The 13,225-nt window shown below is 48.5% G+C and overlaps 1 protein-coding gene across 1 annotated transcript; it reads right to left on the minus strand.

Moving 5' to 3' along the window:
* Positions 1 to 262: 262 nt before the first annotated feature.
* LOC131898609 (paired immunoglobulin-like type 2 receptor alpha) lies at positions 263 to 10,291 on the minus strand. The gene is made up of 7 exons (XM_059249797.1): positions 10,041 to 10,291; positions 9,356 to 9,742; positions 5,912 to 6,112; positions 2,883 to 2,913; positions 1,149 to 1,186; positions 901 to 932; positions 263 to 464 (listed from the first exon to the last, which is right to left on the minus strand). The coding sequence occupies exons 1-7, from the start codon at positions 10,126 to 10,128 to the stop codon at positions 339 to 341; spliced, it is 903 nt and encodes a 300-aa protein (XP_059105780.1). The 5' UTR covers positions 10,129 to 10,291; the 3' UTR covers positions 263 to 338.
* Positions 10,292 to 13,225: the final 2,934 nt, after the last annotated feature.

Consider the following 13,225-nt stretch of genomic DNA (forward strand, 5'->3'; position numbering starts at 1 on the left):
GGAAGCATCTCCTGCCTTAGGGTAGCTAGAAAAAAGTGATAGAGGAGGGGATCTTAGAGGGCCAGAAGTTAAGGGTCACATGAATGACTCTTAATTAGATTCATTTAGGCAAATTCTGTGGATTGTTTTATTTTGTGAGAAAGGTCTAGGAAGTTAGAAAAGGGAACTGGGAATTTCTCATTTTCTCTGAGCTCAAATGTCCTGACATGTGGATTTCTGTCTCTGGCCATGGGTATCAGTGACCCATGAGATTTTATCTCTGGCTGTGGGTATCAGTGGAAGCTGGGAGTCTTCCTACTAGAAGCACAGGTGACTCTGAGATCGTCACCCAGACCCACTCATTTGGCCTTTACGATGGAGTACACAGTCTCTTCCTGGGGGTTCCCATGGACGGGCTGGCAGGGTGGTGTTCCTGGAGAGGCTGGGCTTGAGAGGGCAATGGATGCATACACGATGTTGTTATCCTGTGGGGACAAGAGGTTAGATGGCAGCAGTGCAGCTGTGGCCACCATAAAGCAGCAGCTGCAGCCTGAGTGTCCTGCCCACACCTGCCCCAACTGTAGCCTGAGTGTCCTGTCACACCTGCAGCAGCTGCAGCCTGAGTGTTCTGCCCACACCTGCAGCAGCTGCAGCGTGAGTGTCCTGTCACACCTGCAGCAGCTGCAGCCTGAGTGTTCTGCCCACACCTGCAGCAGCTGCAGCGTGAGTGTCCTGTCCACACCTGCAGCAGCTGCAGCGTGAGTGTCCTGTCACACCTGCAGCAGCTGCAGCCTGAGTGTTCTGCCCACACCTGCAGCAGCTGCAGCGTGAGTGTCCTGCCCAAACCTCCAATCTCCACCCTTCTGCCTCCTTCTTCAACATCCCTTTAACTTCCCTCAGGCCTGACTCTGAGTGGCTTACCTTGGGGTTCTCTTTGGGGTCCATATATTGTCCTAGAGAAAAAGAACATGGAGTGCTGAAGTTAAGCTGTGACAGGAAGGGAGACAGATGACTGGGAGTTCTGACAGTGAGGTGAGGACCTTGGTTACATGGGAGGGACAGGGTGAAGGGGGGAAGGGAGAAAATACAGAGGGATGCTTATGTAAGTGTGGGGTCTTGGGAGAAGAAGGCAGAGCTAGGTGGGGAAATAGGAAGCTGGCAGAATTTACCTTCAGGTTCAACATTCTCGGTGTTTTCAATGAGGTCCCTGCACAGGAACAAATGAACAACATATCAGAATCTGGACAGGAAAAGGTTAAGACATTAGGTGCTGGGCTGCAGAGATGGCTCAGTTAGGAAAGTAAGTGTCACATAAACACGAAGTCCTGATTGCAGACCCAGGACCCACAGAACGCTGGATGCTGGAGAAGCAGAGACAGGCAGATAAATTCCTGGAGTTCACTGGCCAGCTTGGACTAACAGATGAGCTCTAGATTCGGTGAAAGACTCTGTCTCAAAAGATAAATTGGAGGCCTGGAGAGATGGTTCAGCTGGCAACGTGCCAGCTTCACAAACACGAAGACCCTAATTTAGATCCCTAAGGACCCATGTGAAAAAAGCTGGACACGATGTTCCTGGAGGGTGGTGATGTGGAGACAAGGATCCCTGAAGCTCATTGTCTGGGCAGCCTGGCCCAACTGATGAACTCAGGTTAGTGAGAGACCCTGCCTCAAAATAAATATTAAATAAAGATGAGAGAAACTGAGGGGAGTCACCACATAGACCTCTGGCCTCCACACACATGCACAGGTGCAGACACACACACACACACACACACACACACACACAACCATTCATTCAGGAACACAAAATAGATTGGAGAGCAATTTAGGAAGACACACCATTGATCTCTGGCTTCCACACACTGGGCACATGTGGATGTGCATCTGCACATGTACACACACAGGAACAGTAACAACACACACAGAACGGGGCACGGTGGTGCATGCTTGTAATCTCAGTGCTCAGGAGGTGGAGACAGGGGACTTCTGTGTTCACTGGCCAACCAACCTGGTCTAATTGGTGAGTTCCACACCAGTACAAGACTCTGTCTGAACAAAACAAAACAACCCCCCATAAAATCTGAAGTGAGTCAGCAGGACTGGAGGAAGGGCATCTGGTCAGAAAAGCCCCAGGGAGAGCAGAGATGGAGGAAGCTGGGATGCAGTGTTGCTAGTAGATGCTTGAGTTATCTGCACAAGGCCCTGGGTTCCATCCCAGCACGTCATAAGCCCGGTGTGGTACTATGCCTGTCCTTCCAACAGTTGGGAGGTGGAGGCAAAAGATCAGAAGTTCAAGGTCATCCTTGGCTACAGAGTGAGGTTGAGGCCAGCCTGGGCTAAACGAGACCCTTTCTCAGAAAAAAAGGGTTGGAGGAGGAAGGGTCAGAGCAGGCCATGTACAGTAGGAAAAGAAGAGGCAGGAGAGAAGGGTGGAGAGGTTGGGAGGTGGAAAGAAAAGGGCAGAGATGTGGAAGATCTGGAACAAAGGCTTCTGGGGAAGCGGGGCTCACTGACCATAGAGAAAGACAGAGAGAAGAAAGGGAAAGATGGGAGAGCTGTTGAATCCAGGCGGATGTTCAAGGCTGAGAGGAACCAGAGACAGAGAGGGAAGCCCAGGAAATGGAAGGAGAGAGGGAGGAAGTCTGAGGCCTAAGTGGGTGTTGTTCTGGGAAGGAGACTCCTGAGACCCTCTGCACTCCTTGTCACTGAGAATCTGGTGCCCTGAGGAGCCTGAGGTCATAGAGGACAAGGAGGGAACAGACAGGATGAGTCAGTGGTTAGGGAGGTGTGAAGGGTCCTGAGTGTGGTTCTCCTTTTTTCATATTATTTGAAGGGGCTGGAGAGATGGCTCAGTGGTTATGAACGCTGGCTGCTCTTGCAGAGGACCCGGATGGCGCTCACCTGGCTGGGGTTTCAGCTTTAGTCCTCTGTCCTGTGGGGGAAGAAACAGTGTCAGTGTGACATCAGTGCTGATCCTCCATCATCCCTCTCAGCTGTCCTCTGTGTTCAGACCACCTTCAGAGGACAGGGGAGCAGAGAACCTGCTCCAGGCAGTCAGAGAGAAGCCTGAGCTCCCTCTGCTGGGCTGGTGTCCTACACAGCAACCCTCCCCAGATCTCTGCTAGGTCCATGTCCACCCCTGTCTCCTCTGCTTCCTTCACCCACCTTGAGTTCCCCTCACTCCACACCTGCCTCATCTACTCTGCATTCACCAGACTTCCTTTGTGTGCCTTTAGAGACCGTCTCTTTCTGGATTATATTTAATCTACTGGTCTTTTTGTCTTGGTGCATACTATTCTCTTTTTATTTACTGTAGCTTTTAAATTGTCACTTATTTATTATATGGTCGGGGGTGCGCCACAGTTTGTATGGAAGTCAGAGGACAACTTGCAGGAGTTGATTTTTTCCACCATGTGGCTCCCAGGCTTCCACACTGACTCCCTTTACCCTCCGAGGGCTACTGTAGCTTTAAAAAAAAAAAAAATCTATTGTTCATTCATTTATTTATATTTATTTAGCTACTGTAGCTCTAAAAGTTTTTTGTTGATGTTGTTTTGTTTTGCTTTAAGAATTTTAATATTACCTGCACCTCTTTTGGTGTGGATGCCATGAGACCAGATGCCTGTGGGATTCAGGGGAGGGCTTCGATCAATACGCCTGCAGCCAGAGTTACAGGCGGTTGTAAACTGCCTGATGTGGGTGCTGGAGCAGAACTCAGGTTCTCAGCCAGAGCAGCCAGTGCTCTTAACTGCGGAGCCATCCCTCCAGCCTCCTGTTGGAACTTGTGATAAACTCTGGGATCAGGCAGCGGGAGTGCTCCATTATTGGCCATTTTTGTTATTTCATCTCATTTTGTTTTTGAGAATGTATGTTAATTTGAGAAGATGAATTATTTTTACAAAACTCCCATTGTACTTTAAATAGGAATTATATTGAATTTACTGATTATTTTTGTAGTATAGACATCTTTTTTTAAAAAAAAAAAAACCTTAATTCATTTTAATTGTATGACTGTTTGCCTGCTGTTATGTCCGTTTGCCACACACGTGTCTGGTCCCTGTGGCCGTCAGAAGAGGGCATCAGATCCCCTGGAACAGCAGTTACAGGTTATTGTGAGCCATTGCATGGGTGCTGGAATCAAAGCCTGTTCCTCTGCAAGAGCAGCCAGTGCTCTTAACCAATGATCCATCTCTCCAGCCTCCTAATATAGACATCTGAACTAATGTTTCCACTTTAAGAATGAGATGATTCCTACTCACCCGCTTCCTCTTTCTTTCCACAATGTCAGCCACTGTGTTTTGGAGAACAAGTCATTTGGTGCCTTAGTTTCCCTAACTGTTTTTCCCTAACTGTTTTTTCCCTGTTTTTTTTTTTTGTGTGTGTTTTGTTTTGTTTTGTTTTGTTTTCTGAGACAGTGTTTCTCTGTGTAGTTTTTTTGCCTGTCCTGGAGCTTGCTCTTTAGTCCAGGCTGGCCTCGAACTCACAGAGATCTGCCTGACTCTGCCTCCTGTGTGACGGGATTAAAGGCGTGTGCCACTGCCAACTGGCCTTCCCTAAGTGTTTTTAGATTATAATTTTAGTTTTAGAGATTTATTTTTATTTGTGTGTGTATGTATGTGTGCATGATTGTGTATGCCAGCCTGTCCCCAAGGAGAGGGGTTGGGGGTTGGGGGTGGGGGTGGACCAGAAGAAAGCCCTGGGTGCCTGAAGCTAGACTTACAGGAGGTTGTGAGCTGCTCCATATGGGTGCTGGGAACTGAACTTGGGTCCTCTGCAAGAGCAGCAAGTGCTCTTAACTCCTGAACCATCTCTCTCTGTTTTTTCTTTTGACTTATAAATACACTTTGTTTGTTTGTTTGTTTTTGTTCAGCTCTGTGAGATCCACACAGGCACGGCAAATAGATCCCCAACTCAGCTGGTTAGCCCACGCCTAACTATCCCAAAAAATTGAATTGTTTTCATTTTTTAATTGTTTGGGTTAGGTTAGGGTTAGATTTGAATGAAAAATCTTCATAACAGGCTCATCTATTTGAAATCTTTGTCGTATTTGGGAGGTTATGGACCATTTAGGAGGTGCAGACTTCTGGAAGAGTTATGTGTCACTTGGGGTACAATTTAAGAACTTATTGCCCACCCTCACTTCCAGCTTTCTCCCTGGTTTTCTGCATGTGTTGATGTGACTTCTCAGTGTCCTGCTTCAGCTGCCCCTCCACTATTAACCTTCCTTCTGGACTGCAAGCCAAATTGAACTCTTCCTTCCACAAGTTACTTTTGATTATGAAGTTTTATCACCACAGTGGGAAAGTAACCACCATTACACACCCTCAAACAGACTTCCTGTTTCAGTCCCTATATGACTTGGTGGGTTCACCAGAGTGTTTCTCAACACACTTAGACTTGTTCCTGTTCTCTGTCCCCATGTCATCCATCTAATCACTGAGTGTTTGTTTGAGGTCTTCTACACCCAAGGATGACTTTGAACTACTGATCCTCCTGCCTGCCCCTTCCACACACTGGAGTTACAGACATGCACTATCACACCAGGCTAATCACAAAGTCTGAAAGCTTTTGCCTCGACATATTCCCGGGTCTGGCCATTCATCTTCATGTGCAGCTCCACTGTGGCAAAGTGACACAGCCTGGCCCCCTCCAGTCTGTCCTCTGCACCCTAAGACTGTAATGTCAGAATCCAGCTGCTGCTCAGGCCACAGCACCGCCCTTCACCTCTCACAGAGACACTGTCCAGACACTGTTGTCTCCTGCTGACCTGCTTCCATCCAGGTCTAAGGTTAGAGGACAATGTCCAGGACTCTAGCACTTTCCTGACTCAGCTATCCCTGAGCCCTCACATCTGCCCTGTCACAATCCCCTTCAAGGACTCTGTTGAAACACTCAGGACGTGTGATGGGGTGCAGTCTTGGACCACTTACCTTTCCTTCTCCTCCACCCGAGGAACACTATCAACCCCAAAACCCCAGCCAGGAGTACAGCAGCAGCCACTGCCAACCCAGCTGTGGTTCCCAGACCCAGGGGCTGATTCTTCCCGCTGTTCTTCCCTTCTGTGGCTGTGAGAGCAGTTCTGGTGAGTGCAGAAGTTGCAGTGGTGGGGCTTGGAGAGGTGGTCCTGGGGGCTGGGAAGAGACAAAGGAAGTCAGCATTGAACGTGATTGGGAAGTGTAAGCCAAATAAACCTTTTCCTCCCTAAGTTCTTTGGTCATGGAGTTTTTCACAGCAATAAAAACTCGAACTAGGACACCTTCTGCCTCTTAATCCTAAGTCATTGGCTCTGTTCTAGTTTCATGTCCTCTATTGAATCCCCATAGGGACCTGCTGTGGGATGATTTCTGTCCAGGATGCTGTAATCAGTCTCCTGCAGTGCCACCTCCATTTCCCCAATAGCAGTGACTGTACCCTGCAGCCATGATGCTGTCACAGGGGTCGGGCACTTCCATGGAAGAGCAGTGTGGGGTTTTCGTGTAAGTGGAAGTTTCTGTCCCTTCAGCAGCTCCCAAATACCTGGCAGCTGCTTCCCAAATTAACACTCAGAGGCTTACATAATTAATATACATTATATTATATATATTAATACAATTATATATAAATGCTCCGCTGGTAGCTCAGCCTTATTACTAACTTGCTCTTACACTTAAATTAACCCATAATTCTTACCTATGTTTAACTTGGTACCTTTTCTCAGTAGGGCAGTCTCATCTTGTGTCCTCTGCATCTGCCTGAGGACTCCTGACTCAACCCTTCCTCTTCCCAGCATCCCCAGGGACCTGTGTGTTGCCATGCACTTGTAATCCCAGCACTTCAAGGGGAAAATAGGCAGATCCCTGTGGCTCACTGCCAACTGTCCTAGCCCACTTTGTGAGTTCAGCCCAGAGAAAGACTCATCAAAGGAAAGATAGGAAGAGAGGGAGAGAGAGAGAGAGACAGGGAGACAGAGAGATAGAGAGACAGAGAGACAGAGAGAGAGACAGAGATCGAGATAAGAGGGAGGGAGGAAGAGAGAGACAGAGAGAGAGAGAGAGAGAGAGAGAGAGACAGAGAGAGAGAGAGAGAGAGAGATATCTATCACTAGGGGTCTTTTTGCTTAGACATGAAAGAGAAAACGTGCGAAGGAGAGTACTATTGAATTGGCTACAAAAATGAAATTATAGAGAGAGAATTAATAAGTCAACCACAGGGTTCTTTTTAATACATGTTGCACATATTTCCCTGGGTGTGATATCTTTGCCCTAAATGAGGATATTTTGCTCAGATAAAACATTTTTTTTGAGGTCTGTGGATGCAGCTCAGTGGTGGAGTGCTTGCCTAGGGTGCATGAGGCCCTGAGTCCATCTCAAGCAATGGACACAGGTATGGTGAAACGTCCTTTTGGTCCCAGCTCTTGGGGAAGAGTTCAAGGCCATCTTTAGTTGTACAGTAAATTTGAGACCTGCATGAACACATGAGACTCTGTCTTCAAGAAATGGAAAAAAAAAAAAGAAAAATGTCTTCATAATGTTAATTTTAATATTTTAAAAACAATGGGCAGGAATATTCAGCTAATGAATTAATTTTTAAAATTAGTGATGAAAAAATTCTAATGGAAGAACTCATAGTGGAGGTGAGGTGTAAGTCAATGACAGAGCCCTTGTCTAGTGTGCACGTGGCCCTGGGGACAAGAGAAAGTTCATGGTGTGTCTGCCTGAAGTAGAGAAAGGCATGGCTGCTTTAAATTGATCATTCTACAAGCACCTAACAGATTACCGCCAAGGCTGGAGACATTAGGAACGGAGGAAGAGGGAGGAGGCTGGAAGAACAGGAGTCATTTAGGGAAACATGTAGGAGACACAGGAAATGCAGATATAAGGTGTCTGTCAGGTCTGTCTATGGAGTTTATCCTGAACCATCTCAGGAGTTAAGATGGTTAAGTGGTTTGCCCGGGGGAGGCGGGTGGGTCTAACCTGGAAGGGACAAACCCACTTATCACTGGTACTTATGAGAATTGTCAATGAAATTAATGATGATTATTATTTAACTATTAATTTTATATTTTATTTTCTAAAAATTTATTTTTTTATTAAATTTTTGCACACACAATGGTGCATGAATGTGTGTGTGTGTTTGTGTGTCTGTGTATGTGTGTCAGAGGCTAACCTTGTGTGTTCCTTCCTCAGATGTCATACATCTTATTCGTAAGACAGACCCCGTGAGCACCTATAACCGCAACACCATGGGAGATGGAGACAAGAGGATCAATGGGGCTTCACAGCCCATCCTCCTAGCCTAAAACAGTGAGCTCCAGGTTCAGTGAGAGACCCTGCGTCAAGGGAATAAGGTGGGTCTTAGTATAGGAGAACTCTTAATGTCCATCCACCTCTGGCCTTCCCAAGCACAAAAATGAAATACATGTCCCCCCCCCCCACATGAACCCACACAAACACACACACATGCGCGCACACACACACACGCTTACACCATATATACTCATCCACAAAATCAAGATAGAAGAGAGGCAAGCAAGAGCGTGAATTCCACAGAGGCCACATGTCTACTGGTTGAGAGATGTTTGGAGGTAAAGGTCCCTTTCGGGGCCTGTTCCTCACCAGTATGACCTTAGGCAGGGGTTGAATTCTGCTGATCTCCGTGTCTCTCTGTACAATGACCATGAGAGTGCCCAGCAGTGGTGACGGGTGCCTGGGGTAATGTCCACACAGTGACTAGGCTGGGCCTGTGTGCACTCTGTGTGGAAGCTGCAGTTACAGTTGCCATGGAGGAGGAGAAGTGACCAGAGAACCTGATCATGGTGTGAACGTGAGGGTCTGTGTGGGAAAGATGGGGGATGGGGAGGAAGGAGGGGAAGAAGGAAATGAGGAAGTAGAAAAGAAACTGGGGCAGGGAGAGGTGAGGGATGTGTCTAGAGACTGGTGAAGTGGGGGGACTGGGAAGAGAGGGGTTCACGGGACCAGAAGGCACCTACTGTGGAAGGCACGAGATAGGGTGTAAAGTCTAGATCTAACGGAGACCCTGACACGGGACCAGGTGAAGGCCGCTCCATCCTGGAGAGGTCAGATCCACGTGGATTTGTGTCAACGAGGGTGGGGTGGGCAGGGCGGTAGTCAGTGTGGAGAAAGGAGCAGGAGACTGGGCCATCAGGGCAGAGCTGAGGCCGGGGGTGGGGTGGATCTGAGGCCCATGAGGGGCAGCTCAGAGAGAGCAGCTGAGGCTGTGGATGGTTGTGGGGAAAGGTGCAGTTGTCGGAGCTCTGGGGAGGGCACAGAACACACGAGAGGAATCCGAGGGAAGGGTCACAAGTGTAGGATCTCTAATGACACGTACGGTACCAGGAAGCCAGGGCCACCAGGGCCTGACCTGGATGTGCTCACCAGGAGTGATGGTGAGTTGGGTCCCTTTAATCGACTGAAACATTGTCATGCCTTCTTTTGTGTTCATATGAACTCGGCAGAAGTACACTGTCTGGTCCTTCTTCTTCAAGTCCAGGATTCTGAGGACTCCGGATGTCTGAGGCTGTGTCCAGTTCAGGATGAGCCGGTTCTTGAAATGCTTATGTATGAAAAGTGGGGTGGAGTTGTAGATATATTCACCATGGAAGTTCTTCCATTTCCAGAGAATCCTCATCTGTGGATCCTCTGCCAACTCCCAGGGGAAGTAAAAGGAGAAGGGGATCTCGATGGAGCTGCCCTGGACACCAGAGCAGCGTGCTGGTTGGTTGACCCCATAGGGTCTTTTTCTGTCGGATTCTGATGAGTCACCTGGGAAGGATGGGGAGAATCTGATGTCTCTGCAAGGGATGGAAAGGACAACCCAGAGCTTCCTGACCCATCATCCAGAGGACAGTCCTGCCCTGTGTCCCACTGTCCCATACAGTACAGGACAGATGAGGATGGGTTGGGCTGGACCCCCTCTGAGGATGAGCTCTCTCTTGGGGCACAGAGGACTGGCTGGCTCCTCTAGCAGACCCCTGTCCACATGACAGCCTGCTCTTCCCAGCCCCACTGGCCCCTCCTGGGGTTAAGGCAGAGTCCCTGCTAAGAAGGTCCCCAAACTCACCAGCTTGCAGACATGCAGCTGACAGCAGCAGAAGCAGGATCCAAGCCATGGCCTGATTCCCTCCAGGAAGTGAGACCAGCAGAGCCATCAGACAGGAGAGTAGGTACTGTGGAGGGACCCTGAGGTGCTCAGGAGTCAGGAAAAATCAGGGTAAAGTGGCACAAAACCACCAAGTCTTCTCATGTGGAGGACAGAGTGGGGCAGGATCTCCCCATCTCCACCTCCTTGTGACCAGCAACTTCCTTCATGATTCTGGCTTCTTCTTTCCCACGCTGCAGAAGATCCGCTCTGTGGTCACTGACAGGATGGCCGTGCCATTGAGCCCAGCCCCCATTATTGACAGGAAGATATGGAACTGACCTCACCATGCCAGGCTCTCCTCTCTTCTACCTTTACCTCCTGTCTTATTGAATCTCATCCATTTCCTATGTGGCCTGTAATCACTGTTTCCTCACCACCATAATCTCCTCCACTCTTGCCTCCGCCACCTCAACATTTTCACATGTCTCCCACCATGCTTGTTGTCTGTCTGTCTGTCTAATAACCTCAGGCACAGAAGTGGTCAGTTTCTGCTCACTTCAGACACAGCGAGGATGGAGGTGATGAGGAAACACATTCCGTCCCCAGCCCTAGCTCGGTGTCCCCACCACCATCTGCTCTTTGTTCTCTTCTTGTCCTTCAGGGACTCTTCACAGCACCCGGCAGAACCAAGGCCCCGTGGACACTCTTGCTCTGGTCTGCCTGCTGCTTCAGACTCTATAAGTACCCTGAGCTTTTTGGGTATTGCCTCCCTCACCTCAACAATGAATCCAAAACCACTCCAGTTTGTGCTCCGCCTCAGTGCTGCCACCTGCTGGCCCCTTAGTCACAAGTCATGTGCACTGTTAGACATTCAAGGCCTGGCCATTGGGACCCTGCTGTGGGATATGATTTCTATCCAGGATGCTGTAGTCAGTCTCCTGCAATCCCAACCATGTTTCCCATAATATCAGTGACTGGGCACTGCAGACATGAACTTTCATAGGGGAGAGACACTGTCTGTAGAAGAGCAGCCTGGAGTGTTGGTGTGTGTGTGCACACATGCACACATGCATCTGACCATTGGGAGTGTCAGACTGCAGTGTTAGTACCCGGCTGCTGCTCAGGCTGTAGCACATGCAGCTCAGTCCCCGTAAAATAAATAAGTAAATATAATGAAAAAAAAAAATAAACCTGAAAATGGGCATGGTGGTGCATGCCTTTAATTCTAGCATTTGGGAGGCAGAGGCAGAGATGAATGATCCTCTGTTAGCTTGAATGTAGACTGGTTTATATATTGAGTTCTAGGCCAGCCAGGGGTACATAGTGAGAACGTGTTCCCCCAAAACAAGCAAACAAGCAAACAAAAAGAAGGACCAACTAATCAAACAAGTAGTCCAAGGTGCATGGTGTCCTGAGAAGGAGTAACGCCCGAGGTTGTCCTCTGGCCTACACAAACAGGAGCACACACTTCCTTGTACACATATGCAGCTGCACACAGACACACACAATCATGCAAGTAAACATGGCCTCTCCAGGCATGGCTATGTGACTCTTCAGATCCAGTTCCTGATAGTGTCCCCAGCATCCAGACTCAGACATTATACCCAACAGTCTCAACACTCTCTATTTCTCTCTGAAATATCCAATTCCAGAAACTCCCTTCAAATTACCCACAGTGCAGTTATGTGGGTCCCGACCCTACAGATACCACCATTGATGAAAACTGTCCATCTGTCCACCTATCCTGTCACACCACCTACCCTCCCACTCATGATTTGTTTACCCCAGTGACAACATACAGACCCAGAGTAACCTGACCAGACTGGGTCCTGAGGAGAGTGGAGGAGATGTTAGAGAGGATGGAAGATGGCGGCTGGTGGTGTAGACAGGACACTCAGGCTGCACCTGAGACTTTATATTAGCACAGTTGCCCCGCCCCCATCTGACCTCTTCTTTCTCCCCTAGGATGACATCATCATCTTCATCTCCCTCATGTGCTGCCAACCTCAGCATGAGCACTTTCTGTACCCCTGCCTAGGGGACCCCCAAGAAGAGACTCTATAGTGTACTAAAGGCCCAGTGAGTGGGGCTGGGTGACCAGCTCAGTCTCCTGCTCCTCTAGAAGAAGTTTCCTAGCTTCTGCAGATAGCCAAGGCCAGAGGTAGAAACTTACATGTCACTGAGTTTGAGGTCACAGAAATGGAGAAACTCCCAATTTCCTCTTCAAGATTATATATATTATTTAAAAGAAAATATTAATTGTCACAGAATTTGTTTAAGTGAATCTAAAGAGGAAACTGGTGACATCTTCAAGTTCTCTGTCTCCAACCAAAGTGAGCTAATGGATGACCAGCCTCCATGACCCCTCTGTTTGGAGTTTTAGTGAGATTTGCTGGTCGTTTGGTTTTGAGACAGGGTCTCATGTAGCCCAGGCTGACCTCAAACTCAGTAGGTCCTAATGACAGCCTCCAGTTCATGGTCTTGCTATCTCTACAGTCAATCATTGGGATTACAGGCATATTCCACCATGCCTGGCTTCCTCTAGTACTTCTTTTAACTGCCTGGCTCAGGCCAGGGAAAACTAATCCCAAACACTGGTAGCCAGGCTAGAAGCTATGTCTGCTCTGTTGGTTCTGTGAAGTCTTTGCTGTGGGCTCCATTGTTGTTACTTCCCTTTGAACAATGGAAACTGACATGGCAAGTCACATGACCATTGGAGTATCATTCATGAGGTCCCTTCTCTCTCACCAGTTACCTGGAGGGAGGAGATGATGAACGGATACTCCCATAGATGACTGGCCAGACCATCATCCTGGCAGCCTGCTCGTGTGAACACCCCAGGGATGCTCAGAGGAGACACCACCCCAGCTGACAAGATCCCTGTGACCATGGCTGCTGCTGAGTTCAGTCTCAGGAGTCTTGGATCCAGTTACACCACTGCAGACATCTCACAGCTGTCCCAGGAGACTTCACTTCAGCCAGGAGAAGCCTGGGTCACTTCTCCATGACCCCTCCTGTCTTCAACTAGTCTAATGGAGATGGGACAGTTTTTTCAATGACTCAGCAAACACTCATGATTGATTCACATTTGAGGCTTGTGATTGGTGGAACTGGAGCTGAATCTATGCAGGACTGTGATTGGTGGATCTCAATCAAGCATGCCC

Source organism: Peromyscus eremicus, chromosome 23 (genome assembly GCF_949786415.1).
Source record: "Peromyscus eremicus chromosome 23, PerEre_H2_v1, whole genome shotgun sequence".
NCBI classification, from domain to species: domain Eukaryota; kingdom Metazoa; phylum Chordata; class Mammalia; order Rodentia; family Cricetidae; genus Peromyscus; species Peromyscus eremicus.

Coding starts and splice junctions, on each gene's coding strand:
- LOC131898609 (XM_059249797.1), bottom strand. CDS start 10,128: ATGGCTCTGCTGGTCTCACTTCCTGGAGGGAATCAGGCCATGGCTTGG. Junction 9,743..10,040: donor AGCTGCATGTCTGCAAGCTG/GTGAGTTTGGGG, acceptor CATCCTTCCCAG/GTGACTCATCAGAATCCGAC. Junction 1,187..2,882: donor AAAGCTGAAACCCCAGCCAG/GTGAGCGCCATC, acceptor GTTCCTGTGCAG/GGACCTCATTGAAAACACCG.